Genomic DNA, 27,968 nt, shown 5'->3' on the forward strand with positions numbered 1-27,968 from the left:
AACGCAAAAACCTCCCTGGGCTCTGAGCCTGTCTTCCCACGCTACCCAAGAGGGGAGGGGCCAAGATCACCGTCCAGCGCTACGCCCCCACCCCGGTGGGGAGGGGGTTTTAGAGACAGGAGAGGTGAGCCTGACGGGGATCTGGGAGGCAGGACCAGACGCGCGTGCTACGCCCCTGGCCACCTCGCTGGGGCTGGCGCAGCTGGCATTCACGGAGCGCTCGCTCTCCGCCCGCCACCTGGCGTGGGCTGCACAGTAACTTTGTTCCCACGACAGCCACGTTGGGGGCCGTGTCCCCCTTTTGCAGAAAACCGGGCTTCGGATGCCTTGTTAGGCAACGAGAAGAGCCGGGATTGGACCCTACGCCCACCCCTTGGGCTTCCAGGCCCGGCTCGTCCTTATTAGCTCTGGTCCAGTCAACTTCGCTGCTCAGATGGTACCCGGAACCTAGCGGGCCCGGCCCCTTTAAGAGGGGCGCGGCTTCGCGGCAGGCGGGAGCCGGAGGAGGCCGGAAGTGCGCGTCACGGGCCTGTAGGGTGGGTCCGCGCGCCAACCGGAAGCGGAAGTGGCCACTGGGCCGCGGCTGCGGGCTGAAGGCTTTACGCCAGGTGAGGAGGCGTTCGCACTGGGGGCTTCAGCGGGAAGCTGGGGCCTGGGTGGAGACGGAGGCCGAACCCCCTGGCCCTGTGCTGTTCGGCCCTGGGAGGAGCGGGGCAGGACGGGCTTCCCCGGGAGCGGGGTTCCGGAGCGTGTGTAGGTTTTGCTGGGCGGCAGGAACGGCCCGGTCCATGCTCCCTTCTCCCACCTGCAGAGATGGGCTCCAAGGCCAAGAAGCGCGTGGTGCTGCCCACCCGCCCGGCGCCCCCCACGGTGGAGCAGATCCTGGAAGACGTGCGGGGGGCACCCGCCGAGGACCTAGTCTTCACCGCCGTGGCCCGGGAAGGTAGGGGGAGCCCAGGTCGGGCGGGGGAGAGGCGGCCCAGAGACCCCAGCAGGAAGGGGAGGAGGAAGCGCCTGGCTGCCTTTAAGACATACTGGCAGAGTTAAGTAGTCCGGACGGAGACTGTCTGGCCCTGCAGTGCCAAAAATACGTAGGTCTGGCCTTTTGCAGAAATCGTGTGCCCGCCCCTTGTTCAGAAGTTTGGAAGCACATGAGTGTCATACAGTTGTAGGGTGAATTTTGTGTTCCACTCAGTGAGGTTCGTTTATTCATTCAACAAACCTTCATTGAGAACCTGTTGTGGGTCAGGTTCTGGTCTAAGCACTGAGGTGGATAGGTGATGAAAAAAGATGGAAGTGCCTGGGACTTCCCTGGCGGTCGAATGGTGAAGACTCGGCGCTTCCACTGCAGGCGCCACGGGTTCGCTACCGGGTCGGGGAACTCAGATCTCTCCTGCTGCGCGGCGTGGCCAAGGGCGGGGGGTGAAAACCTGCGTGCCCTCGGGCCGTTCTAGTGGGTAGAAACGTTCAATATGTAAGGCTTGTGGGACGATAGAAAGTGAGAAACGCTCTGGGGCTTTGTTTTTTGTTGTTGTTGTTTGATTGTTTTTGGTGTCTTTTTTTAAAGTTGAAGTATAGTTGATTTACAGTGTTTTGTTAACTCCTGATGTACAGCAAAGTGACTCAGTTATACGTACATATACATTCTTCATATTCTTTCCCATTATGGTTTATCACGGGATATTGAATATGGTTCCCTGTGCTCCTGAGTGGGACCTTGTTGTTTATACAGTTTGTATATAATAGTTTACACCTGCTAATCCCAAACTCCCAATTCGTCCCTTCCTCGCCCCCCCTCCCATTTGGCAAGCACAGTTCTGCTCTCTATGTCTGTGAGTCTGTTTCTGTTTCGTAGATAAGCTCATTTGGGTTGTTTTTTTTCTTTTCTTTTTCTTTTGGCCGCGCTGTTCGGCATGTGGGATCTTAGTTCCCCGACCAGGGATCGAACCCATGCCCCCTGCAGTGGAAGTGTGGAGTCTTAACCACGGGGCCACCAGGGAAGTCCAATTTGGGTCATTTTTTTTTTTTTGCGGTACGCGGGCCTCTCACTGCTGTGGCCTCTCCTGTTGCGGAGCACAGGCTCTGGATGCACAGGCTCAGCGGCCATGGCTCACGGGCCCAGCCGCTCCGCGGCATGTGGGATCCTCCCGGACCAGGGCACGAACCCGTGTCCCCTGCATCGGCAGGCGGACTCTCAACCACTGCGCCACCAGGGAAGCCCCTTATTTTATTTTTTTATTTTTAAAATTTTTAAAATACTTATTAACAAATATTTATTGAGTATATGTGGTGTACTGCTATAAAGTGAATGGTGTTTTGTTTTTTTAAAATTTATTTTATTTTTGGCTGCACTGGGTCTCCGTTGCTGCATGCGGGCCTCTCTCTAGTTGCAGCAAGTGGGGACCACTCCTCGCACACACACACACACACACACACACACACACACACCATATCTTTATCCATTTATCTGTTGATGGACATTTAGGTTGTTTCCATGTCTGGCTATTGTAAATAGTGCTGCTCTGAACATTGGGGTGCATGTGTCTTTTTGAATTAGAGTTTTGTCTGGCTATATGCCCAGGAGTGGGATTGCTGGATCTTATGGTAGCTCTATTTTTAGTTTTTTGAGGAGCCTCCATAGTGTTTTCCAAAGTGGCTACACCAACTTACATTCCCACCAACAGTGTAGGAGGATTCCCTCTTCTCCACTCCCTCTCCAGCATTTATTGTTTGTAGACTTTTTTTTTTTTTTTTTGGCTGCGTTGGGTCTTCATTGCTCTGCACGGGCTTTCTCTAGTTGTGGCGGGCGGGGGCTACTCTTCGTTGCAGTGCGTGGGCTTCTCATTGCGATGGCACGGGCTCTAGGCACACGGGCTTCAGTAGTTGTGCCTTGCAGGCTCAGTACTTGTGGCACACAGGCTTAGTTGCTCCACAGCATGTGGGATCTTCCCGGACCAGGGCTCGAACCCGTGTCCCCTGCATTAGCAGGCGGATTCTTAACGACTGCGCCACCAGGGAAGCCCCGTTTGTAGACTTTTTAATGATGGCCATTCTGACTGGTGTGAGTTGATACCTCATTGTAGTTTTGATTTGCAGTTCTTTAATAATTAGCGATGTTGAGCATCTTTTCATGTGCCTGTTGGCCATCTGTATGTCTTCTTTGAAGACATGTCTGTTTAGATCTTCTGCCCATTTTTCGATTGGGCTGTTTTGTTATTTTGATTGAGTTGTATGAGCTGTTTGTATATTTTGGAGAGTAAGCCCTTGTCAGTCGCATCATTCGCAAATATTTTCTCCCATTCCATAGGTTGACTTTTCGCTTTGATGGTTTCCTTTGCTGTACAAAAGCTTGTGAGTTTGATGAAGTCCCATCTGTTTATTATTTTATTTCCATTATTCATTTATTTATATATTTTGTCTGCGTTCGGTCTTTGTTGTGCCACGTGGGATCTTCATTGAGGCACGTGGGCTTCTCTCTAGTGTGGCGAACGGGCTCCAGGGTGCGTGGGCTCTGTAGTTTGCGGCACACGGGCTCTAGTTGAGGCGCGCAAGCTCAGTAGTTTGCGGCATGTGGGATCTTAGTTCCCCCACCAGGGGTCAAACCCTCATTCCCCGCGTTGGAAGGCAGATTCTTTACCACTGGACCACCAGGGAAGTCCCAGTTTTGCTTTTATTTCTGTTGCCTTGGGAGACTGACCTAAGGAAATATTGGTACCATTTATGTCAGAATGTTTTGCCTGTGCTTTTTTCTCGAAGTTGTATGGTGTCATATCTTATATTTAAGTCTTTGAGCCTTGTTGAGTTTATTTTTGTGTATAGTGTGAGGGAATGTTCTAACTTCACTGATTTACACGCAGCTGTGGGACAGTAGTTTTTTTTCTTAATAGTAAAAAAAAAAATTCTGTTCTTTGTTCCATGTAGCCACATTTCAAGGGCTCAGGAGCCCCTGGTGGCTCAGCTGGAGGGCGTTTCCATCATTTGGAACGTCGTGTTGGACGGCGCAGCCCGAGGAACAGGAGCTGTATTTATCCCTGGCCCGCGGCTGGGTCTTCAGAGGCCACTTGAGCCCCAACTTAAGGATCCTGGGCCCAGTTACCCCATGAGCAGTGCCGGGGCCACTCGAGGGCGAGGGGCTTCCCCTGCCGGCCTGTGTTCACATCTAGGACCATACCTGGCCTCCGTGTGCACTGTCTGGCCTTTCCCACCTTGTTACTAAAGCAGATAAAGTGATTTTTAGTTAAATGCCAGCGTTTCTGGGCCTGTTTGTAGACAAGGAAACCAGGCAGAGTGGAGAGGACCTTGACGTATCTCCAGGTGGCCCTGAAACCTGTGCTTTTCCTGCCCTGGTCCCCCCACCCCCCCGCCACGCCCTTTAGGAAGCGTGGTCGTTGGGAAATGTGCGTCCATGCCCTCCTGGCCTCCTCTCACCTCCCTGATTGCTGAGAGCACAGGTGAGGCTGGCCGGCTCATGGTCAGGGTCAAGGCCCTTTCCAGGAGCTGGAGCCCACCCCCAGGCGGGGCCAAGGGACAGTGGAGTCTGGCCTTTACTGTGACCTGTGCCCTTCGGTCCACTGCTTTCTTTGGGGGGTAAACTGAGTCCCCTGTGTGGCCAGCGGGCAGTGATGCTGCCGTGTCCTGTCCCCAGACCCCCCAGCCCCCTCGGGGAGGGCCGAGGACACTGAGGCCCAGCGGGAGCAGCTCTACCAGCAGAGCCGGGTCTACGTGGCCACGAACCAGCGGCTGTGGCGCGCGGGCGCCCAGCTGAAGCAGCAGCGTGAGGAGCTGTGGCGGGCACGCGAGGAGCTGGAGCAGGAGGTCAGCCACGTGGGCCAGGTGGCTCTGCCGGGCACCGCGGCCGCCACCTTCCTGGGCTGACCCGGCGCCTCGGGGCCTCCGCTCGACACCTGGCCTGGCGCACCTCACCTGACACCTGGCCCCTGGGTCCCGGAACCAGGGTCCAGGCTCTCTGATCCGCGGCCTAGGCACGCCTGGCACCCAGAGACCCCGGGGGACACAGCCCGCCCAGCGGGTGGGGCTGCCTCAGCCAGGCACAGGGTGGGGTCCGGGTTGTGCGCATGCCCCTTGCCCTGAGGAGCCCCGACTGGACTTCCTGCGGGGCCCAGCCCCCGAGGGCCCTCCGTCCATCCTCCCTTCCTTCCTCTGGCGACCCTGCTTCACTGCTCCCCACATCAGACTGAACTGGTGGGACCCACCCCTCTGGTTCTGCCGTCTCCGTGTTAACTGGGGGGCCCCAGGGGTCCCAGAAGAGGGTGGGGAGTTCAGTGTCCTCCCTGACACGTAGTGGCTATGGTTATGTGAGGAGCTGTGGCCCCCCCAGGGCCCAGATCTGAGATGGGGCCTCGCGGTGGGTGCCACCCCTCAGGGCCCCCGGCATCCCGACCCAGGGCCTGGGGTTCTGTCACATGGGGGCGCCATGAGAGGACGTGGTGGTCAGTCCACTGCCCCGGGCTATCACCCAGCTGCCCTCCTGTCCGTACACCTTCGTCTGTGGACAGGTGGGTGGTGGGGCAGGAGAGGATCTTGAAAAGGGCATCACCCTAAAAAACCTATCCCATGAAGACCAGAGAAGCAGTAGGCTGGCGGGAGGTGGCCCCGGGGCCAGGCCCGTCGTGGATGAGCCCAAGTCCCTCTGATGAAATCCCTGTGTGTAGCTGCCTGAACAGTGCCTCCATAGACCACTCCTTTGCAGGGTCCCCAGAAGCTCGGGGCAGTGCTGGGACCCAGCACGCAGGGCCCTGACAAGGGAGACCCTGCGCATCCCAGGCAGAAAGAGTGTCTGCTTCACCCTCAGAGACCCCAAAACTGGAGACTTGACTTTGGAGGCCCAGGAGACAAGCCCAGTGCGGGCTTGTCTCTAGCGGCAGCAGTGGACGCCAGGCTGCCTCCTCCAGGGTGCGCTGGCTAACAGCGGGCCCCTGGGGTGAGCTGCTTCCCCTCTCCCTGCCTGGCCTGGCCTCCGGGTGGGGCCGCCTGTCTTTGGGGCACTGTCCACCCTCCAGATCCCCCCTGGCATCAGGCAGAGACACTCCACTGACTCCTGCCGGGTGCCTCCCCCTGCGCCTGTTCTGAGTGCTCTCCCTGCACCCCCGGGTCACGCTGGGGCTCAGCCCTCGGGCGTCCCCTCGCGTCCTCGCGGTTGTGGGGAGCGAGGCTCTGCAGGTGGCATGTGGACCCCCACCCTGGCTTGTCCCCCCTGGAGACGGGCGCAGGCATTGTGGAGCGCAACTCAACAGCTGTTTATTATATTAAAGGTGCATGTGAGACGCCTGGTTCCGCGGCCTCCTTCCGCCAGACGATGGCTTTACAGTTGGGGGGACAGGATGGGACGGGGCTGTACGTATTTACACGTGTCCGGTGGCACTGCAGACCCAGGAGGGAGATGCAGGGTGGAGGGGGAGCCTAGACAGCTGGGCTCGGGCGGCAGCCGGCAGGGTGGCAGGGGTCAGGTGATGCACCGAATCCAGCACCCCGCTCGTGGTGTCCATCTGCTCCTGGGCCCAGGTCCGGGAGTGGGTGTCCTGTGTCCCCTCAGCGGGTGGCCGGGCGGCATCCTGAGGGCTTCAGACTTTGGTCCTCCAGCTCCTGCCGCAGACGACTGTCCAGCAACCGCCAGTGCCTTCCTCCAGGAAGCGCATCTTCTCAGGGCCCTGGGCCCCCATTGGCCTGCTGGGCTGGGTGATGAGGCATGGCTGGCCCCGCTGCAGGGGTTGGAAAAGGCAGAGGTGGCCCTGACAGGATGGCCCCGGCCTGGGGAGAGAACGCCTGGGCCAGACAGAGGGCAGCGGGGGCGGCCGGGGAGGGTCCTCTGCCCCCAGTCACGGTGGCTGCGCTGCTCGCCGAGAGGTAGCTCTGGGAGTTCGCCCCACGGCCCACGTGGGGAGACAGGCACACAGCGGCCAGAGCGCCACCCGGGTCTCCCAGTGCGGGGGGCTCCCACCCCGGCCCTCACGGCTGGGCGAGCTGGGGTGGGTCCCCCTTTTCCAGGGGAGGCTGGCCCATGGTGGTGGTGGGCAGCATCCTTCAGCCCCCATATCTGAGAAGGCGCTCGGAAGACCCCCCAGTCCCGCCCTTCTGGCTACTGACGGGGACTGGGGGCGGCCGGTATCTGAGACGTGTCTGATAGTGATCCGCCTGGGGGCCCGGTCCCTGGCACCCTGCTCAGCCCCCGGCCTCCTTCGCTGCTGCCGGCTGGCCCTCCACAGGAGGGGCACGTGGTGCAGCCCTTCTCGCGTGCTGCATTCAGGCCCTCAGGCAGAGTCCTGGCGCCTGTCCTGCAGGACGGTGTGTCGGTGTGTCGGGTGTGAGGAAGAGGTTGCAGTCTGTGTGTCTCAGCAGCGGCACGGTGTCCGAGGGAGGGGAGGGACAGTCGGTGGTGCCCGGGGTGGAGATGGGGCCCCTCCAGCACCTCCTCTTGACTCAGCCCTGCTCCCCCTCCTCCCAGAGAAGGGACAGATGCCGGCACAGGGTCCCCGGCCCCAGGAGCAGCTCTGCAGGGCGACTGTGACTTTAGATCCACGGGACGACCGAGAGCAGCCCCGCCCAGAGCTGGGTTCTGCAGGGAGGCGGTGGGCGGCTCTTCGTGCAGGTATGCCGGGGCTCCCCCTCTGCCTCCTCTGGGACCAGCTCCCTCCAGCACCTGTGGGCTCCAGGGCCCCCGCTCCGAGTCCCACAGCTGTGCTGGACCTCAGGGAGGAGGCCGTGCCCGCACGGAGCCCACAGATCCAGGGCTTCCCGCGTCGCAAAGGAGGTTGAGATCGAAAAGGGAAAGGCCGGGGGCCGGGCGCCGGGCGCCGGGCGGGCGCCTCCCGGGACGTCCTCAGAGTGCAGTCCAGGCCCGGCGGCGGGGCGGTCAGCCGGGCCCCGGCCTCCCCTTGGTGCCCCGCCCGCCTCGGCCAGAGCCCTCGCTGCACGCCTGCCTCTCCATGTTCCTTACGAGGATTGCGGGGGTGCTGTGTCCAGACCACCCCCGGCCAGTCCCGGGGTGCTCCAGGCTCCCTACACTCGCCGTCTCGGGTGGGGCTGCCTTTCTGTGGGGCTCAAGCACGCCCCTCCCCCGTGCCCCCCGCTGAGGCTGAACAGGCAGGCCAACCGGCTAAGCCCTGGTGAACAAATTACTCAGCCTTGCCCGTAATTACAGGCTTCCTGCTCTGCCATGGTTGCCTGCCAATGCCCCCAGCTGGCAGGCTCCCGTCCCCCACGTCGGCGGGCGGGCACTGTCACCTCCCTGCGGCTCCCCGGAGGGGAGGGGAGGGGGTGTGGTGCTGATGCTGGGCCCGGTGGAGTCAGGAGCCCAGGAGGGCACTGCCGAGGACAGCCCCAGCCAGGAGGGTGGTCTCCGCGTGGGGGCCAGGCTGGGACGGCGCCCTCGTAGGCACCCCCTGGCGGGGACGCAAGGTCCACCCTGCAGCTCACTTTCCTTGCAGAGCCCCCTGGGCATGGAAGCAAGCGCCTACGCAGTGAGGGTGGGGCCCGTACGGGCAGGGCAGAGGCTCAGAGGGCGGGGCCCGGGTGGGCAGGCGGGTGCTGGGACCACCCTCGGGGCAGCCAGACGGCCCTGGGCCGGGAGAGGACGTTCTGGAAGGCCAGCCCCGGCCACTATCCCAGGAGGCCGGTAGGGGCGGGGGCGGGGGCTTTCTCCACGGCAGAGTCAGTGGTGGCTACCACCATGGGGCTGGGCACGTAGTTGAAGGGGGGGACGCGGGCGGAGCGGCTGGGGGAACCGTGTCGGCTGGCGGGGACGAAGGGGCCGGGGGCGGGCGCCTTGGCGGGGCCCGGCCCGTCCACGTCGCTGCCAAGGAGGAGGGAGGGGGCGCTGCCGGTCGTGGCCTGTGGGGTCACCCAGCTCTCCAGGCTCGGGGACGTGCTCGAGTTGGTCTTGGTAGCTGCGAAGTCCTCAGTCTGGACCACGGCGTCGCTGGTCTTGCGCTGCGGAGGGCCTGTGGGGCCGTCCTCCGGTGAGGAGCCCAGCAGGGGCAGGGCGCGGGGGGGCAGCGTGCTCCGCAGGATGTGCGGAACGTCCTCGTCCCGGATGCGACGCCACGTGGTGCCCGGCGCGGCCTCCGCGGTGCTGCTGCGGGGTGCGTTGTCTGCCACAGGCACGGGGGCGTCGGGCCCGCGGGCCACACTGATGTGAGGCAGGGAGGCGTAGCGCTTGACCGTATCGGGCCGGGCGGCTGGCGTGCGGACCGGCAGGCGAGACGGGCTCTCAGAGCTGGTGCGCCGGGGCGGCCGCTCGCCCAGGCCGGGCCGGGCCGTGGGGGGCCGCTGGGGGGCGGGAGCCTGCCGGGGGGCCGCCCGCAGCTCATCACAGCGCGAGGAGCATAGGAAGACGGCAGGTAGCGCGGGCCGGCCGCGGCGGGGCAGGCCTGCCTGGGCAGCCGGGGTGGCGGCCTCAGTGGCGGACAGTTCGGTGCGTCGGCGGCGCAGCAGGCCCGGCGACTCCTTGATGAAGGTCAGCTGCCTCCGGAAACCGGAGCGGTCGGAGGCCTCGCTGCCGCTGGAGCGGGCGGAGGCCATGCTGCCGCTGGAGCGGGCAGAGGCCACACGCACGAGCCCTGGGCGGCCCCCTCGGGCCCTTGGACCTGGTTCCGGGGCTGCCTTGGCCAGGGGTGGCGGCCCCCGCCGGGTGGGTCTCTGCATGAAGGGGATCCGCACGGGCGACTTCTGTGTCTTGTGCTGCTTGGCCAGCAGGGCCCGGGCGGGAGTCTTGGTTGCGGGGGAGGCCCCGGGGCCGGGCAGGGTTCCTGCGGCCTGGGTGGCCGGGGGTGACCTCCTCGGCAGAGGCTGTGAGGCCGGGGAGGTCTGGGAGGAGCTCGACGAGGGGGTCTTGGCGAGGCGGGCAGGTGGCGTGGCACTCCTCTGAGGGGGGCTCAGCGCCGCCAGCTCCGAGATCTTGCCGGGTCGGTGCAGGCTTCGAGACCGTTGCTGCCCGGGGCCAGGGATTTTGGCGGGGGCTGCTGGCTGCACTGGACTTGGGACTCCCGTCTTTCTCGGCACATTGCGGGGCCCAGGGGCACCTTTGGGCTGGGCCCGGGTGGCTGGGCTGGGCATGTAGATCACTGTCCGTCCCCGGAGCACGGCTGGCACCCCGGACGCGGCCTTCTGAGTGCCATGTGGCTTCTCCAGGCCGCTGCTGCGCTGGGCCAGAGCCCTGTCCCGTTTCTCTGGCCGCATGGCACTGCCCGCCTGACCCTCTGCCCTTGGCCTTCGACCCTTCCTGTGCAGGGGAAGCTGCAGGGTGGAGCCCACCGACCCCCCTGAGGCAAAGGACAGAACGGAGTCGGACTCAGAGGAGGCCTCGTGGGTGGCTGCCGCCGCTGCCTGGTGTAGCCACGTGACGATGGAGTTGGCCCCCTCCTGGATGGCGCGCCACTCGACGCTGTCCAGGTCTGAGGCGTGGTCCGAGCCCGCTGCCTCCTCACTGTGCTCCCGGGGCCCCTCTGCTGGCCTCTTCTCCTGCTGCACCGCTCTGGACTGGCGGCACCCTGGGCCAGACACCTGGGGCCGGCGCCTGGGCACGGCTGAGCCAGTGCAGCGCCGGAGCAGCTCTGCCTCGGCCCGCGGGCGGGGGGCGCTGTCCCGCCTGCCCCCGGGGCCTGGGTCCTTGGTGACCCCTGGCTCGCGGGCTCGGGGCCGGCTGGCTGCACGCTCAAAGGGCTCAGGCTCGCTCAGGGAGCTGGCGGAGGAGCTCAGGGAGTAGCATGGTGGCGTCTCATCAGCGATGAGGCTGGGCTGAGCCCGGGCTGGCGGCGCAACCTTGGGCGCGGCAGCCTTGGGCGGCGCGACCTTGGGCACGGCCTGCACCTCCTTCCTGCCACCAGCCGGGTACTCCCTCTTCACCGCGCGGGGGATCGCAGATGCCCGCCGCGGGGGTGCCACCGCCGCTGCCGCGGACGGCTCTTCGTCTGAGTCGTTGCCATAGAAGCAGTACACGGCCTCCTCGGTGGGCGTCGTGAGGCACAGAGACTGCAGGGCCCCGTCCCCACGCGCCTGTCCCGGGCGGGAGCTGTCCCTGTCTCTGCAGGAGCTAGGGGGCCGGCAGAGGGGCAGCTCCAGCCCTGCGCGGCTCCTGCCAGCCCCCCGGGGCTGCTCTGTGCTCCGGCCCGTGCCCCCCGCCCTGTGCCGGTGCCCGGCGGGCTGCCTGGTGGGGGCGGCATGGCCCGCAGCCTTCTGCCCCTGCGCAGGCCCGCCATCCCCGGGGGGTCCCTGCAGTGTCTCCTCGCTGAGGGAGGTGGTGCTGGAGAAGGTGACCGGCGTGCCCTCGGCCGAGTCGGTGCAGGACTCATCCTCCCGTGCCGGGGCGGGCACCAGCATGTAGACGGGCACGGGCAGGGTGCGGTGGCCAGGCACCAGCGCCGAGGCCACCTTGCGGAGCCGGGCGGGCACGGTCCCACCCAGGCACTCGCGCAGCAGTTCCAGGTCCCGGTCGGTGGATGTTGGCCCTTCGAGGCGGCCGCTGGCCTCGTCCCGCCGGCGGTGCCCGGGGCCCACGCCTCCCGCACTGCTGCGCTCAGGGCAGGCCGGGGGCAGCAGCCGCAGCTCCACGTCCTTCTGCACATAGAGCTCATGCAGGGCCAGCGCACTCAGGCTGGAAGCACACGAGAAGTTCTCGTCGGGCTTCTCCACGGTGAAGCGCACGCTGCCCGCGTCCAGCTCAGACGGTAGCCGGCAGCGCTCCCGGCAGTCGGCGATGTCCAGGAAGCGCTTCACGTAGCTCTCCCACTGCAGGCTGAACTGGGTGACCTCACGCTCGCCCGGCGGCGCGGGGGCCGGCGGGGGCGTCTTGCTACGGCTCGGTGGCATGGTCTGCCCGGGGCTGTCGGGCAGCTCGCTGGGGCTGACTGTACCGCTGCCCAGCCCGCTGCACGGATCGCTGGCGACGGAGCTGGCAATGGATGGGCTCTCGAAGCTGCCCAGCGAGCTGACCGAGCTGCAGCGGCTCAGCACCAGTGGCGTCTCCTGTACGCAGTTCTCAGACGAGCTGGACGGCGTGGCGTCCTCCACCCCTAGGCCCCGGCCCCGCTGAGGCACCGGGATGGCCATGGGCAGGGAGGCGGAGCCCGGCCCCTGCCAGGCCCCGTCCAGCCCGGCCTCGCTGGGGCCAGCCTCCTCCAGCCCCTCCAGGGACGAGTCGCTGTCATCCAGGTCCCCGGCCTCACTAGGCCCTGGGCGGCCAGCTGAGGACAGTGAGGACAGGGAGCTGCAGCGGGATAGGCAGAGGGGCGCCTTCTCCACCGCCAGCTTCTCGGGCACCTTGCTTAGGTCCTCTGCGGGCAGCCAGGCCTGTTTCCGGGCCCTGGGGGCCAGGGACCCCGCGCCCGCTCTGGTGGTGCCCTCAAGCAGCGGCACATGCTGGTAGGTGGGTGACAGCTTGATGGTGCACACGCGGGCATCTGTGGCCGCGGTGTCCCGGGCCTTGGGCTCAACCTGGCCGCTGGGCAGGTTGAGGTCAAGCCGGCTGGGCCGCGCCTGGCCGCACAGGGGTCCCTCGCAATGCTCGGCCAGCGCGGCCAGCGAGCAGGGCTGCGAGTGCTCGCGGGGACAGTGCCCGTCGCTGGTGCTGCCGCTGTTAAGACTGTCGTTTGAGAGGCTGGCGTGGGCCGCCTTGAGCCGCAGCAGCGGGTGAGCCCGGCTGCCGGCCTCTCGCCGCCCTGCCTCGGGCCCCCGGCAAGGGGAGCAGGAGTGCGCACGGCCCTCCCGTGGGGCCTCCTGCCCGGGATCCCCAGAGCTGAGGCTGAAGCTGTCGTCAGACGAGGTGTGCAGGGCCGAGATGTCCTCCACCAGCCGGTCGATGCGCGCCACTGCCAGTGCCAGCTTGGCCTTGGCCCTGGCTGCCACAGCTGCCTCCCCGCCGGCCTCCTTCTCGGACTCCAGGCCGCCCCGGCGGGCGGGCGGGGTGCGGGCCAGCGCCTGGCCCTGCAGGAAGGGGCTGCCCAGGAAGAGGGGCAGCACGGCGGGGCTGGCGGGCTCGGCGGTGGCGGCAGCTGCGGTGGCCAGAGAGGGTGCGTCGTCATCATCAAAGCAGCCCGAATCGGAAGCATAGTCCTGGGCCAGGCCATCCAGGTGGCGCAGGGGCGGCAGCGGCTTCTTGGAGGCGGCCTCGGCCTCGGGCAGGCCTTGCTTCTCCAGGTGGTCAAGTGCCTGCGCCAGGTGCCGCGTGTCCAGCGCAGCCTCCAGCGCCCGCTGCTTGCGCACGTACAGGCTGGGCGCACAGGCGCTGGGGGAGACGGCAGTGGCTGCCGCCTGGTACTTGGCGGGCCGGTGGGCCAGCAGGTTGCGCAGGGCGGCGGCGCTGCCCATGGCGATCATCTTGTGCTTGGAGTGCACCAGGTTGCGCAGCATGCCCACAGCACCCAGGTCCCACAGCAGCTCCTGGTCACCGGCGCTGCGGGCCGACAGGTTCCAGAGCGTGCCACATGCGTTGCTCACGATGGTCAGGCTGTGCGACGTCAGGTGCTGCAGCAGCGTCTGCAGGCAGTTGTGGTCCCGCAGCACCTGCCTGCGGGAGCCGGAGGGGTGAGGAGGGGCGGGAGGTGTGCGTCAGACCCCTGCCAGCCCGGACCCCAGCCCACCGGACACCCGCCCGCCGGCAGGACCGTGGCCACGTGGGGCAAGTCAAAACGGAAGGTGCCCAGGTAACATTGCATTTCAAAGGAAGGGATACATTTTTAGTAAAAGCATATCCCAAACATTGAGTGTGCTGTACTTGTGTGAAAGGTCTCATTTATTAATCTCAACAAACTATTTATGAAACAATACTAATGTGTTAACATTACTTATTATTTACCTTCTTTTTTTTTTTTTTTTCCCGCTACGCGGCCCTCTCATTGCTGTGGCCTCTCCCGTTGCGGAGCATAGGCTCTGGGCACGCAAGCTCAGCAGCCATGGCTCACGGCCAGACCGGGGCACGAACCCATGTCCCCTGCATCGGCAGGCGGACTCTCAACCAGTGCGACACCTGGGAAGCCCCTATTACTTATTATTTAAAATGAAATTTCATTAAAACCATCTCATTTTATTTCTTTAATTTTTATTTTACATTGGAGTACAGCTGATTTACAGTGTTGTGTTACTTTCAGGTGTACAGCTAAGTGATTCAGTTATACATGTACGTATATCCGTTCTTTTTCAGATTCTTTTCCCATTTAGGTTATTACAGACTATTGATTGGAGTTCCCTGTGCTACACAGTAGGTCCTGTTGATTTCCTATTTTATGTATAGTAGTATATAGTATTACTCATTTTAGGGCATCTAAATCTCGTGATATTTGAGATATACTAAAGACAGATATCTTTTTGCTTTTAAAAATACTAAGTATTGTTTCTTAGTTATTGGCATTACTAGTAAATAAATGTTTTATTTTACTTGGTAAGATCTTTAGCACAAGTATCTCCCATGCAACATTCGGGAATATACTAAAGATAGTGCTTTTAAAAGAAAACAAAAATCTAAGTATTGTTTGTTAATTATTAGCATAATTATTAAATTGTTTTATTTTAATTTATAAAGTCTTTAGCACAAGCATATCCCATGCAGTATTTAGGAGATGCTTTTCAAAGTTACATGTGTTTTCATACATCTGAAGCATTATTTATTAGTAGTATTAACAAATAATTTTATTTTATTAAAGAACACATTTTTACTATTATTTAGAAAATAATGCTTTTTTGTTTGTTTTTGCAGAACGCGGGCCTCTCACTGTTGTGGCCTCTCCTGTTGCGGATCACAGGCTCCGGACACACAGGTTCAGCGGCCATGGCTCACGGGCCCAGCCTCTCAGCGGTATGTGGGATCTTCCCGGACCGGGGCTAGAACTCGTGTCCCTAGCATCGGCAGGCAGACGCTCAACCACTGCGCCACCAAGGAAGCCCCTATTACTTATTATTTAAAATGAAATTTCATTAAAACCATCTCATTTTACTTAATTTTTATTTTACATTGGAGTACAGCTGATTTACAGTGTTGTGTTACTTTCAGGTGTACAGCTAAGTGATTCAGTTATACATGTACATATATCCGTTCTTTTTCAGATTCTTTTCCCATTTAGGTTATTACAGACTATTGATTGGAGTTCCCTGTGCTACACAGTAGGTCCTGTTGATTACCTATTTTATGTATAGTAGTGTATAGTATAACTCATTTTAGGGCATCTAAATCTTGTGATATTTGGGGTATACTAAAGACACATTTCTGTTTGCTTTTAAAAATACTAAGTATTGTTTCTTAATTATTGGCATTACTAGTAAATAAATGTTTTATTTTACTTGTTAAGATCTTTAGCACAAGTATCTCCCATGCAACATTCGGGAATATACTAAAAATAGTGTTTTTAAAAGAAAACATAAATCTAAGTATTGTTTGTTAATTATTAGTATAATTAGTAAATTGTTTTATTTTAATTTATAAAGTCTTTAGCACAAGCATATCCCATGCAGTATTTAGGAGATGCTTTTTAAACGTTATGTTTTCCTACATGTGAAGCATTATTTATTAGTAGTATTTACAAATAATTTTATTTATTTTAATAAAGAACACATTTTTACCATTATTTAGAAAATAATGCTTCTGTTTTTTTTTTTTTTTGCAGTTCGCCAGCCTCTCACTGTTGTGGCCTCTCCCGTTGCAGCGCACAGACTCCGAACACACAGGCTCAGCGGCCACGGCTCACGGGCCCAACCGCTCCGTGGCATGTGGGATCTTCCCGGAATGGGGGACGAACCCGTGTCCCCCTGCATTGGCAGGCAGACTCTCAATCACTGCGCCACCAGGGAAGCCCTGCATTTTTATTTTTAATAATTTAATTTAAAATTCAGTATATCCCATGCAATATTTGCAATATTCTTATACTTTATAATAGCTATGTATTTTCATACATTAGAATTATTACTAATTATTAATGTTACCTAGTAGGTAATAGTTACGCTAATGAAGAATAAGCATTGTTTTATTTATTAATGTTGCTTAGTGAATATTTTAATAAAGAACAAGTATTTATGATTATTATTTAGAAAATTATGTATATGCTTACTATGTTAATTTACAATTTAGTACAAGTATATCCCGTGCAGTGTTTGGGATGTATTTATACTAAAGATAGTACTTTTAAAGTAAACTGAAATCTAAATATTGTTTGTTAGTTATTAGCATTATTAATAAATAATGTTTTATTTTAATTGGTAAAATCTTTAGCGCAAGTATATCCCATGCATTATTTGGGATATAGTTATAATTTTTAATGGTTACGTATTTTCATACATTAGAAGCATTACTTAACGTTACCTAGTAAGAAGTTAATATGTATGTTAATGAAGAATAATCTTTGTTTACTACTTAGCGCATAGTAGTTTGAAAAAGAAAAAGCATTATTAATATGACTTAGAATGCTACGTATATTTTTACTAAGTTAATTTAAAATGTGGTACGAGTATATCCCAGGCAGTATTGGGGATGTATTTATACTAAAAACAGTCAGCGACCGGGGATGCATCGTGCCGACCCATTCGCAGGTGGACGAGGTGAGGCTCCCCGTGGTTCAGCGCCGAGGGGGAGCCGCCAGCCCCAAGCCAGCTGCTCCTGGGCTCCACCTGCCCAGCACCCTCCCCCGTGCCCCCTGCTGACCTGTAGTCCTCACGGGTGGCGATGAGGCTGGACACGTTGCGCAGGATGCCGCCTCCGCTCTCGATGATGGCCAGCGAGTTGCTCTGGCACTTGTAGGTCAGTGTGCTGACCAGGAAGCCCAGGGCGCCATCCACCTGGCAGATGGCGGCCTTGTTCTCCGTGCTGTGCGCTGAGAGGTTCCACAGGGCACTGAGCACGCTCTTCAGGGTGGACTCCTGGACACAGGGCAGGAGCAGGAGGGGGGTCAGCGGCGGGTCCCCAGCCCCACCCACCCCCGGGCCCTCTCCCTCGAGGCGCCGACACAAGGCACCCAAATGCCTCTTCGAGTAGAAGTCAAAAGTAACACAACCAGGGGCTTCCCTGGTGGCGCAGTGGTTGAGAGTCCGCCTGCCGATGCAGGGGACGCGGGTTCGTGCCCCGGTCCGGGAAGATCCCGCGGGTTCGTGCCCCGGTCCGGGAAGATCCCACATGCCGTGGAGCGGCTGGGCCCGTGAGCCATGGCCGCTGAGCCTGCGCGTCTGGAGCCTGTGCTCCGCAACGGGAGAGGCCACAACAGTGAGAGGCCCGCGCACCGCAAAAAAAAAAAAAAGTAACACAACCGGCCACAGCAAGATCTTTTGGGTTGGAAGCCCCCGGTCTGGACCCGCTGCCAGGTGGCGGGTTGTCCGTCTGGCTTGACTTCCCCCCAAGGTGGCGAACTCACCACCTGCTGCCAGTGCCTCCCAGCCATGTGGCTGGCACCCCGCAAACGTGGCCCCCGCCACCCCGCCCGGGGCCCACCTTGGAGGCTCGCAGGACGCACTGCATCAGGGCCGTCATGCTGCCCACCTCCCTCAGCACCTTCTTGCTGTTGATGTCCGCCCTCCAGGACAGGTTGCGCAGGATGCTGGACACCACCTGGGCGAGTGCAGGACAGGCTGTCTGGGCCCGGGCCCGGCTTCCAGGGTGGCTCACAGGGCCCACCCGCAAGCCCCACGGCGGCAGGTGGCAGAGCCCAGGGTTGCCTCCCACCCCCGGCAGCACCACAGCCCCCCGGGTACCTGGTGCAGCTCCTCACTCTCGGACGCCAGCTGGGCCACGATGGCCTCCATGCAGCCCCGGCGGGCGCACAGTGCGGCCTGTGGGGTGACACGGGAGTCATGCCATGGCGGGGGGTGGGGCGGGGGCACCTGCCGCGTTGACTGAGCACCTACTATGTGCTGGAGCTCGAACCCCACCCCCCACCCCATCTTCACCACCACAGCGGAGGGAGAGCACTCGCCCTGTTGCTCTGATGAGAAGACAGGCTCCGGCAGGCGCAGACACCCTGCCCAGGCCCAGAGGCCCCCGCTCCACAGGGGCGGCAGCAAAGGGGCCAAGAGGATGGTGGCCTGGACCCCAGGCCTCAGTCTCCCCGCCTGTCCCCGCCTCTCAGTGCTGCTTCGAGGCGGGGAGGAGGCCAGCAGGTCTTGGCCTGGGGGATGCTGGCCTACCCGCCGGCCCACCCAGGCACCTTGTTGGCGACGTCCCCGAAGGTTAGGTTGGTGAGGGTCATGCCGGCGTATCGGCGCAGGGCCAGGTTGAGAGGGTCCCGGGTCATCTTGTGCATCTCATAGTCAACCTGCAGTAACTCCGCCACGGCCTGCAGCCCACCTGTGTGGACACGGCAGGGCTGGGGGCAGGGGGGCGCCCCTCACCACCCCGCCTGCCCACCTCCCAGCCTCTGCCCGCGCAGCTCACTCTACCTATACGCCCTCCCCTCCCTCCGATCTGCTCTCCTCAAGCCCACCTTTGAAGCCCAACTCTGAGAACACCTCCTCCAGGCAGCCTGGCTGGCCCAGCCCCCTGTGTGCCCTGCACCTTCACACCCGCCTCTTTTCTGCCCTCAGCCCCCAGTCACACTTCGTCCGGCTGCCGGGCCTTTGCACATGCTGTTCCCTCTGCCCGGGATGCTCTTCCCCACTGTTCGCCCAGTTTCCTGGGTCCCCTTCTGCTCAAGAGTGACTTCCTCAGGGAAGCCCCCAACTCCCCAGATAAGTTCCCAAAGCATTAGCCAGCAAGCCGCTGAGGGCAGGGCTGGTGGCTGCCCCGCTGCATCCCCAGGACGGACCAGACGGCGTGTGCTCAGGAGCCACTGCTGATGGCTCACACACGCGACTTTTTTTTCCTTTTTTTTCTTTTAGTTTTTTGGCCATGCCACAGAGCATGTGGGATCTTAGTTCCCCGACCCGGGATCAGACCCGCGGCCCCTGCAGTGGAAGCACGGAGTCTTAACCACTGGACCACCAGGGAGGTTCCTGCACACACAGTTCTTTACTCACTAGGACAACTGGGTTCTCACTTTACAAAGAGTAAATGGTCGGGACTTCCCTGGTGGTCCAGCGGTTAAGACTCCATGCTTCCAAAGCAAGGGGTGCCCGGGGTTCGATTCCTGGTCAGGGAACTAGATCCCACATGCTGCAACTAAAAGCCTGCATGTCCCAACTAAAAGATTCTGCATGGGGACTTACCTGGTGGCGCAGTGGTTAAGAATCCACCTGCCAATGCACGGGACACGGGTTCGAGCCCTGGTCCAGGAAGATCCCACATGCCGCGGAGGAACTAAGCCTGTACGCCACAACTATTGAGCCTGCGCTCTAAAGCCCGCAAGCCACAACCACTGAGCCCATGTGCCACAACTACTGAAGCCCGTGCGCCTAGAGCCTGTGCTCCGCAACAAGAGAAGCCACCGCAATGAGAAGAAGCCCATGCACCACAACGAAGAGCAGCCCCTGATTGCCGCACTAGAGAAAGCCCACGCGCAGCAACAAAGACCCCAACGCAGCCAAAAAATTTTTTTTAGTTAAAAAGATTCTGCATGCTGCAACTAAGACCTGGTGCAGCCAAATAAATAATTTTTTTTAAAGAGTAAATGGTCAGCGGGAGCAGAAGGGAAAGAACCTGCAGGAACCCAAACACACACAGCCCTTCCCCCTTGTTCGGCAACAGGATCGTCCTCAGGACCCGGGACCAATGAGGCAGCTTTGCTGAAGAGCACGCCAGTGGGGACCACCCTGGGGAAGGGGCTTAGCAACACAAACCTACAAACTTCCAAAGCGAACCTGTACGTGTGTGTGCACAGCAGCACGAGTCACAACAGCCAGAAGGTGGAAACAGCCTGAGTGTCCATCACCAGACGATGGAGAAACACACCGTGTCCCTCCACACACGGGGACGTCCCTCAGCCACGAAAAGGGGTGAAGCCCTGACCCTCGCTACCACATGGACGGACCCGGAGAACACGATGCTCAGTGAGAGAAGCCAGACACACAGTGTGTGATTCCATTGATGGGAAACGTCCAGAACAGGCAGAACCACAGACACACAGCATGGGTTCGTGGTTGCCAGGGGCTGGGGAGGGGGATGGGGGGCTGAGTGGTTAATGGGGACAGGGTTTCAGTTTGGGAAGATAAGATTAAAAATGGTTAAGACAGTAAATTTTATGTTACATATAATTTACCACAGTTTAAAAAAATGTTTAGGGAATTCCCTGGCGGTCCAGTGGTTAGGACTCGGTGCTTTCACTGCTGAGGGCCCAGGTTCAATCCCATATTGGGGAACTAAGATCCCATAAGCTCTGCAGCGTGGCCAAAAAAAATTAAAATTTAAAAAATGTTTAAATACGTAATTATAAGTCGGAGTGGGGAGCTTCCAAAGCCTTTTTGCTTCTTAATCTGGAAACGCCACTCCCGGGAACCCACACAAAGGAAAAAAATAACAATAGGGAAAAAGAGGTTGAACTGAACTGTGCGTGGGGCACGTTCACTGGATGAGCCACTCAGCTCATCACGCATCCCTTGCCTGACTGACAGACACCAGTGACATGCCAGCATTTCCATCTCGGGACCCCTGTACACGCTGAACATTTTTTTGAGGACCCCAAAGAGTTCACTTGGGTCACAGCTCAATATTTATGATACTGCCACCAACAACAAAACAAACATCCCAATCGAAAAATGGGCAGAAGATCTAAATAGACATTTCTCCAAGGAAGACATACAGATGGCCAAGAGGCACGTGCAAAGATGCTCGACGTCACTAATTCTTAGAGAAAGGCAAATCAAAATTACCATGAGCTATCACCTCACACCCGTCAGAATGGCCATCGTTAAAACGTCTACAAATAACAAATGCTGGAGAGGGTGTGGAGAAAAGGGAACCCTCCTACACTGTTGGTGGGGATGTAAGTTGGTGCAGCCATTATGGAGAACAGTATGGAGGTTCCTTAAACAACTAAAAATAGAGCTACCATATGATCCAGCAATCCCACTCCTGAGCATATACCCGGACAAAACTAGAATTTGAAAAGATACATGCGCCCCTGTGTTCATAGCAGCACCATTTACAATAGCCAAGACATGGAAGCAACCTAAATGTCCATTGACTGATGAGTGGATAAAGAAAATGTGGTATATATAGATACAATGGAATATTACTCGGCCTTAAAAAAAAGAATGAAATAATGCCATTTGCGGCAACATGGATGAGCCCAGAGATTATCATACTAAGTAAAGTATGTCAGACAAATACCATATGATATCACTTTTATGTGGCATCTAAAATATGACACAAATGAACTTATCTACAAAACAGAAACAGACTCATGGGCACAGAGAAGAGACTTATGGTTGCCAGGGGGGAGGGGGTTGGGGGGAGGGATGGAGTGGGAGGCTGGGGTTAGCAGATGTAAACTATTATATATAGGATAGATACACAACAAGGTCCTACTGTAGAGCACAGGGAACCATATTCAATATCCTGTGATAAACCATAATGGAAAAGAATATAAAAAAAGAATGTCTACGTAACTGCATCCCTTTACACCTGAAACTAACACAATATTGTAAATCAACTATACTTCAATAAACAAAAAATATTTACCACACTAGAAATGAAAACGGAGAAATCTTTTAACCCCAGAACGCACAGCCCAGCGGTCCTCAGAGTAGGAGTGCCTGGAAAAACCCCTCTGAACACACATGCGCACGAGAGTGAAAAAGGCAGATCGCATCTTCGTGGAATTATCAACATAGCACTGTGTGTGCAGGCCTCTCGGAAGGAGCTTGGTAACCTCCAGCCGTCCCTGGACCGGCTGGCGGAGGAAGGACTCCAGACCTGTGCCCTCTTGTAAAATGTCCGCCACTCCAGATGCCCCTCCCGGAAAGGCTGCGCCTGGGCGCTCCCCCCCACACCCACATTGGGTTTCGAGCGCCCGAGTCTATGTGGCCGGACCACGTGAGACCTTACAGAACCTTTGGTTTGACCATCTGCTGGGTGAGAAGTAGTGCCTCGTTTGGCCCTTGATGTTTCCTTTCCCCATGTTTTGATTACTTTTATGCGGAAAAGATGCTGCAGTACTCCCAAACCTAAAACTTCACAGGGTCGCTCCGCCTCGACCACCCAGTAGCTCCGATTCACCTTTTCTCCTGCCTTCCCGGCCTCTCCCCTGTTCTCTGAGCCCCAGGACCACTAGTGCCGAGAATCTGCCCTGCACTGGGTGAGGCCCGGAGGCCGTCCAGATCGGGGGTAGCTCCAGCTCGCAGGGGCGGCGAGGGGCACTCACCCAGCTCGTTCATGGCACGGCGGTATTCCTCGTCGAAGGACAGCTTCATCACGGCGCAGGTGGCCTGGCAGATCTGTGGCTCGATGGGGACCGGGGCTGTGGGCAAGGGGACCGGGTCAGAGCCCTTCCACTGCAGGAAACGTCGCCTGGTGGGTCCCCGCCCCTCCCTGCAGTCTCCACCCTGCAGACCTGCCAAGACCTGGAGCTGTACAAAGTGCTGCCCGCCGGGCGCGCGGGGTCACCCCCAGAGCATCGGCCCCTCTGAAGTGAACAAGGAGGGGCCTGCCTCACCCAGCCTGGTGCTTAGCATCTGATACTAACTTTGCAGGCGGCCCCAACAGCTAGGAATCTCAAACTCTGCCCCCGCCTTTCGAGGGTTAACTACAATCTATCCATTCAATCAACGACCGTTTCTTGAGCGTCCACCTTGTGGCTATCCCTTTGCCAGTCTGTCTTCACAGGTTCCCAGGAGGCCTCAGCCGGCGCGTGGCACAGAGCAGGTGCCCGGCAAAAGCCAGAGGCCGCTGTTACTGCCAGCGGTGCTGCCCTGGCACCCGGGGAGCCCAGGCTGCCGCCCAGCGCACAGAAGCTGCTCACTCACTCACCGCCGCCGGCGCCGCTGCCCTCGGGCCCACCGTCCCGGGCCTGCAGCCAGTCCCAGCAGGTCTCACAGTAGGCACGGATCTGCTCGAGCACGTGCAGGACGCGCATTTCCTTGCGCGCCAGACCCTGGTCCGGCTGGGAGAAGACGATGTTGTGCAGCGCTGCGTTGGCGCGCATGCGCGCATCCTTGGCTCCCGGCGCCCCTGGGGTCCCGTTGCGACCCCCAGCCCCGGCCTCGGTGCCGTGCAGGATCTGCAGCAGCAGCGGCAGGCAGCCCGAGCGGCGCATGGCCACGCAGCTCTCAGGTGAGCTGGACATGGCGAGCAGCGTCCGTGCCGTGTCCTCCTGGTCACGCGTCGCCAGCATGGACAGCAGCCAGAAGACCACCTCCACCTGCGAGGGGCAGGAGATGTCAGGGTGGGGAGCCCCGCCTGGTTCACCTGGCCCCAGACGGGCCCACCTGCACTCCCCCTAAACGGATGAGAGTCCTATGACTTCAGCCCAGGAGAATCTCTTGCTCACCCCACTACCCTCACCCTGCATCCTCCCGGGGAGCAACACACACACACACACACGCACACACCACTGCAGAGATGCCCCCAGCCCATGAGAGCCAAATGTCCACCCCATCAGCTTCACCAGTACTCCTAGGGGTGACCCCCTACATCTAAGTCCAGAGTGCCCCTCAAATATACAGAACAGGTATCCACACCCACGCCAGGCTCCGCACCACAACCCAACCTCCCGACTCACTCCAACTCAGGATGACCCTCCCACACCTGGGGATGCTTTAGGGAGGCCTGGAGAGGGAGGGGCCTTCGAATGCAGCAGGGATGCAGGACCCACTTCACTGTGTATCCCAACCCAGCCGGCCGCCACTGCCCCCACCCCGCCTCTCAGCATCCCCCCCCCCGGACTCCCCTCACCTTGCTGTTGCCCGGCTGAGGGGCACCATCCTCAGGGTGCGTGGGGACCTCGGCCTCTGGGTCCTCATCCATCGGCATCGACTTCACTGCCAGCAAGGCCTGTGGGGAGAACGCCAGGCCTGCGGGTTCCGCCCAGGGGCACCCCACAAAGCGCCCAGGCTGCTGATGCCTGCCCTACCCCCACGACGATGTGGCGGGGGCCGCAGACGGATTCCTGAACCCTGGGCAGGGCCTGGGGGTCTCCCTGCTGCCTGGGGCTGTCACCACGCACTAGGGCTCTGACTTCGCCCCTCCTGGTACCTGGGGCTCGGTCTGTTGCACCCGGTCCTGTGCCGACAGCAATTCCTTGTCTATCTGCTCCAGGCGGGAAGCACGGATCTGCGTGGGAGAAAGGGCACACTGAGGAAATCCCACCTGGCTCCGACTCCGCCCACACTCCCAATATGGCCCCTTCCCCAGTCCAAATCCTGCCCCATGCTGACTCCACCCAGTCCCTGGTTTGGCCCCATCCATTGCCCAAACCCCACCCTGGGCTCTGACCCCGCCTCCTCCTTGATATGGCCCACCCACTCTCAACACCCCCACCCCCACCCCCAGTTATCTGACTCCACTTCCTGATCCCACCCAAGGTCCAACCCTCAAGCCCAGGCTCTGGCCCCGCCCACAACTTAAACCCCAGGCCATCCCTCCGGACCCACCTATTTTCTGACTTGGTCCCGCCATTTGACTGTCAACGCCCAAGTCTTGGTCAGACTCGGTTCCTCGCACTGGTCGCCCCGTCCCTATCGTTCTGGGACTCTGTCCTCTGAGCCGGGGTCTGCGCTAAGCCCCCTATGGCTCCGCTCACACTCCGCTCTTAACTCTGGCTCCGCTTCCTGCGTCAGGCCCCACCCGCAGGAGTCTCTGTCCTCTGATTCGCCCGCAGGCATATAACCCCGCCCATTAACAATATCTGCGCTCCTCCCACAACAATATCTGCGCTCTGATCCTCCCGCTGGTGTATGGCTCCGCCCAGGCTCCGCCCCAGCCGCACCTGCGCCCGCTGCACCATCTCGTCCGAGGTGCCGAAGCGCTCCTCCATCAGCGAGCGGATGTGCTGGGCTTCGAACTCCAGCTGCTGCCGGATCAGATCCATCTGCATCGAGAACTGCTGGGAGGGGCGGGTGGGCCTCGGTGAGCTGAGGCGGGGCGATACCCGGGCGAGGGCTGGGCCTCCGCTCCACTCCGCCCCCCGCCATGGGCGGGGCGGGGCGGGGCACTGCAAAATCCCGGGCAGCTCCGCGCGCTCACCGTCTCCACGTGCGGGAGTTCGTCCAGGCGCTTGGATAGGCCCTGCAGCTGCGAGTAATACCAGAGCTTCTCCTTCTCCTCCTTCTCGATCTCATTCAATAGGAAACACCTGGCGGAGGGCCGGTCGGTGGACGCGGGCTCACAGAGCGGGAGACGTTGCCACGTGTTTGTTTACCCTGACTTTTGTAATCACTTCTGGGGTGCTTACTGGGTGCCAAGTTTAATAGGTAGTGTGGCAAAGTCTCGCCCGTGGTGCCCCTGGCACTGGGGTGGGGATGGAGTGCAGAAATTATTTGAAAGTAAAAAAGGTAACTCCTTTGTAAATTTTGGTCCTCGGAGAAAGGCTCTGAGGAGGCTGTTCTAACAGCTCTCGAACACCGGCTAATCTCCCTCCAGCCTGCACAGGGCAAACTTCAGGCTCGGATTGCTCCAGGTGCAGTAGAGTCTCCCTCTTCACACCCTGTGAGGAGACACTGCTATTTCCATTTTACAGAGCAGAAGTCTGAGGCTGGCAGGGGCTAGGGTTCTTGCTTGAGGTCAGACAGCAAAGCATGGACTTAACTCCAGGCTGCTCCAGAACTTCCCCGTCTGACCGCACACAACGCAGCTGAGCTGAGCTAGGTACCCAGACCCTGCCTCCTCCTTCTGGCCTCAAGCCCAGGTTTCTTGGGCCGCAGCCCTTTCTCCACAAAGGCTGCCTTGAGTCTCTCTGGCTCCAGGCCTGACTGTGAGCCCTGGCACTGGACACAGCCCTGTCCCTGGCGACGCCTGTGTGTCCAGGACCCCTGGGGACGTCTCCCAGGAGCCTTCCCCTCTGCCAGGAACACCCCCCCCCTTGTCCTCCAGCTGAGGTCAGTTGGGCCAGGAAAGGGGGCTGAGGCACCACATGGGGATGGGGCAGGGAGTGGGCAAGGGGGCTCATGATGTGGGTGGAGCCTTGTGACCACTGCCTGTGGTAAGGTTCCCCGCCATCTCACCGTTCCCGGTCCAGTTCCTCTAGCAGCTGGATGGTGGCCCGGCTCAGCTCCCCAAAGCTGTCCTTGGAGGGCCCAGAGCTGTGCACCGGGCTTCCCTCGGGGGTCCGGGCAGTGGGCTCAGGGACCAGAGCCGGGGGCTGGAACTTGAGGTTGTACAGGCTGGTGATGTCCATCTGCAGGGCTGGATGGGCGCAGAGGGAGAGGCTGACGTCAGCACGCCCCCTGCGCCCCCTCCTCCCAGCTCCCTCAGGAAGCAGACCAGCGTTGGCCCCAACGTGCGGGGGGGGGGGTCCCCAGGCCAGCCCCTCACCTTTCAGCTGCTCCAGCACCTCGGTCTGCCCCGAGGACACCAGCACGCGGGCCTCCTGCTCCAGCTTGCCCTGCAAGTGCTTCAGGACCTCCTGAACATGGAGGCCGGAAAGAGAGCGGTCAGTGGTCCAGCCCCCTGTGAGATGCCCCTGTCCTGCCTGCCCATCCCTGGGCCCAGCGCCCTGGTGTTTGTCCCTGTGACCCGGGTCTACGTCCTCCGCCCAGCCTCCCCTCGCACCTTCATGCCCGACGTTTCTGTCTCCAGCTTGGACAAGTGGCTTGAGTTATCCCGAAGCTCCTGCCTCAGGTGACTGTTCTCGGCCTTCAAGGCCTCCACCTGCCGCACCAGCTGCTCGTAGGGCGCCACGGAGCTCGTCATCTTCAGCTCCTGCAGCGCCTGGGCCCACGGGAGAGAGGGATGATCTGAGGGTCTGGGTAGGGGGCGGCCCTCGACCTAAGTTCCAGCCCTGGGTTGGGTCTCAGGCAGGGGTGGCTGGCGTGGACTGCTGCAGGCGGGATGGTGCTGGCCCAGGGAATCTGGGGGACAGACGGCCTGGCAGTTGGAGTGACGGACATAGGCAGGGACAACGGGAGACAGAGGGACAGAACTGTCGGAGAGGTGTTCAGACAGACAACTGAACTGACCAACAGAGAAGACACAGACAGACACTGGCCATCACTGTGGGGCTTTTAGACACACAGACGGACAGCCAGACAGTTGAAACTGGCAGGGGGACTCACCAGCCCAATGCCACCAGGCTCAGAGACACACAGCCAGAGAGAGAGAGACAAACAGACAGATGGACGTACAGCCAAGACCCTCTCCTGAATGAGCACAGCCGCCCAGAGGCTGGGTGGACAGACTACCAGCTGGCCCAGATGCTGGCCAATAAGAACGCCGTGAAGGTTCTAAGAAAGCGATGGACGGGCTGATGGTGGCCCCAGCAGCTGGACAGCCAGCCAGCCAGACACAAACCCACCGTAGTCATCCTGGGGGTCTGCAGCCCGGACACCCCCTCCAGCAGCGGCTGGATCCGGAGTAGCTACCTGCTCGGCCCTGATGCCCCTCCGGTCAGCGCTCTGTCCCTAGAGCCCCCGGAGGCCCCTGCCCCCGTCCCTGGAGCCGCCACTGCCACTTGCTCTTTGTGTGTCTGGCTGCCCTTCTTGCTACAGCCCAGCCTCCTCCCTCTGTCCAGCTAGCCGGTGTCTCCTCCCTGGCTTGGCCATCTTGACCGAGCCGTCCCACCACCGGCCCCCCTTTCCTCTTTGTTCCCTTCCCATCAGCCCTCACCCCCTCCCTCCGCCTTTGTCTGAGATGCACCAATGGCAGCCCATCCCCTCCGCCACCTCCTCCCTGGGAGCCCCCTCCCCCTGCCTGCCTGAGCCCCCTCCCCAAATCAGTCAGCCGCCCCTGCCCACAGGGGGGCACCTGCCCCTTCCCTCTCCCTCCACCACCGGGGCACACCCATTCCTTCACTCGCTCACTCATTCTCCCTCTCCTTCCCCCCAGGAGCCCCCCCACCCACTGTGGGCACAGCTGGGCCTGGAGTAGGGGTAGGGGGGGCTCGGCCCCAAGGAGGAGTCAGTCCATTCTAACCACTCAGAGGACCTTCTGCGTGCCTGGCCTTGTCATCTGACACCTT

The 27,968-nt window shown here is 59.8% G+C and overlaps 2 protein-coding genes across 19 annotated transcripts; one reads left to right on the top strand and one right to left on the bottom strand.

Moving 5' to 3' along the window:
• The first annotated feature begins 477 nt into the window (after nucleotides 1-477).
• Nucleotides 478-16,194, top strand: C3H19orf25 (chromosome 3 C19orf25 homolog). 16 transcript variants are annotated; one of them, XM_073803542.1, is made up of 7 exons: nucleotides 479-608; nucleotides 812-943; nucleotides 4,646-4,815; nucleotides 14,153-14,209; nucleotides 14,705-14,803; nucleotides 15,052-15,108; nucleotides 15,609-16,194. In XM_073803542.1, exons 2-7 carry the CDS (start codon nucleotides 814-816, stop codon nucleotides 15,825-15,827), a joined length of 732 nt encoding a protein of 243 aa, XP_073659643.1. In that variant the 5' UTR covers nucleotides 479-608; nucleotides 812-813; the 3' UTR covers nucleotides 15,828-16,194. The 16 variants fall into 16 exon arrangements, with proteins under 16 accessions (XP_033710795.1, XP_073659643.1, XP_073659651.1 ...); XM_073803550.1 differs by having other exon boundaries at nucleotides 15,069-15,108; nucleotides 15,609-15,746; XM_073803549.1 differs by having other exon boundaries at nucleotides 14,153-14,213; nucleotides 15,609-15,717.
• APC2 (APC regulator of WNT signaling pathway 2) lies at nucleotides 8,617-26,897 on the bottom strand. 3 transcript variants are annotated; one of them, XM_073803540.1, is made up of 14 exons: nucleotides 26,564-26,897; nucleotides 26,327-26,417; nucleotides 26,017-26,197; nucleotides 25,040-25,148; nucleotides 24,783-24,899; nucleotides 24,050-24,127; nucleotides 23,750-23,848; nucleotides 22,826-23,216; nucleotides 22,221-22,316; nucleotides 18,132-18,271; nucleotides 17,680-17,757; nucleotides 17,420-17,536; nucleotides 16,640-16,854; nucleotides 8,617-13,519 (listed from the first exon to the last, which is right to left on the bottom strand). In XM_073803540.1, exons 1-14 carry the CDS (start codon nucleotides 26,702-26,704, stop codon nucleotides 8,617-8,619), a joined length of 6,756 nt encoding a protein of 2,251 aa, XP_073659641.1. In that variant the 5' UTR covers nucleotides 26,705-26,897. The 3 variants fall into 3 exon arrangements, with proteins under 3 accessions (XP_073659641.1, XP_033710798.1, XP_073659642.1); XM_033854907.2 differs by having other exon boundaries at nucleotides 24,783-24,896; nucleotides 26,564-26,896; XM_073803541.1 differs by lacking the exons at nucleotides 24,783-24,899; nucleotides 25,040-25,148; nucleotides 26,017-26,197; nucleotides 26,327-26,417; nucleotides 26,564-26,897 and adding an exon at nucleotides 24,448-24,561.
• Between the last annotated feature and the right edge of the window lie 1,071 nt (nucleotides 26,898-27,968).

The sequence above is a fragment of the Tursiops truncatus genome, chromosome 3, assembly GCF_011762595.2.
Source record: "Tursiops truncatus isolate mTurTru1 chromosome 3, mTurTru1.mat.Y, whole genome shotgun sequence".
NCBI lineage: Eukaryota > Metazoa > Chordata > Mammalia > Artiodactyla > Delphinidae > Tursiops > Tursiops truncatus.

What these genes read in the sequence shown, in the direction of transcription:
- C3H19orf25 (XM_033854904.2), top strand. Translation starts at nt 814, where the DNA reads ATGGGCTCCAAGGCCAAGAAGCGCGTGGTGCTGCCCACCCGCCCGGCG. An exon ending in CACCGCCGTGGCCCGGGAAG is followed by an intron (nt 944 to 4,645) that starts GTAGGGGGAGCC and finishes TCCTGTCCCCAG; the next exon opens with ACCCCCCAGCCCCCTCGGGG. An exon ending in GCGAGGAGCTGGAGCAGGAG is followed by an intron (nt 4,816 to 6,272) that starts GTCAGCCACGTG and finishes ATTATATTAAAG; the next exon opens with GTGCATGTGAGACGCCTGGT.
- APC2 (XM_073803540.1), bottom strand. Translation starts at nt 26,704, where the DNA reads ATGACGAGCTCCGTGGCGCCCTACGAGCAGCTGGTGCGGCAGGTGGAG. An exon ending in GAGGAACTGGACCGGGAACG is followed by an intron (nt 25,149 to 26,016) that starts GTGAGATGGCGG and finishes GCCCTCCGCCAG; the next exon opens with GTGTTTCCTATTGAATGAGA. An exon ending in CCGTGCCATGAACGAGCTGG is followed by an intron (nt 18,272 to 22,220) that starts GTGAGTGCCCCT and finishes GTGTCCACACAG; the next exon opens with GTGGGCTGCAGGCCGTGGCG.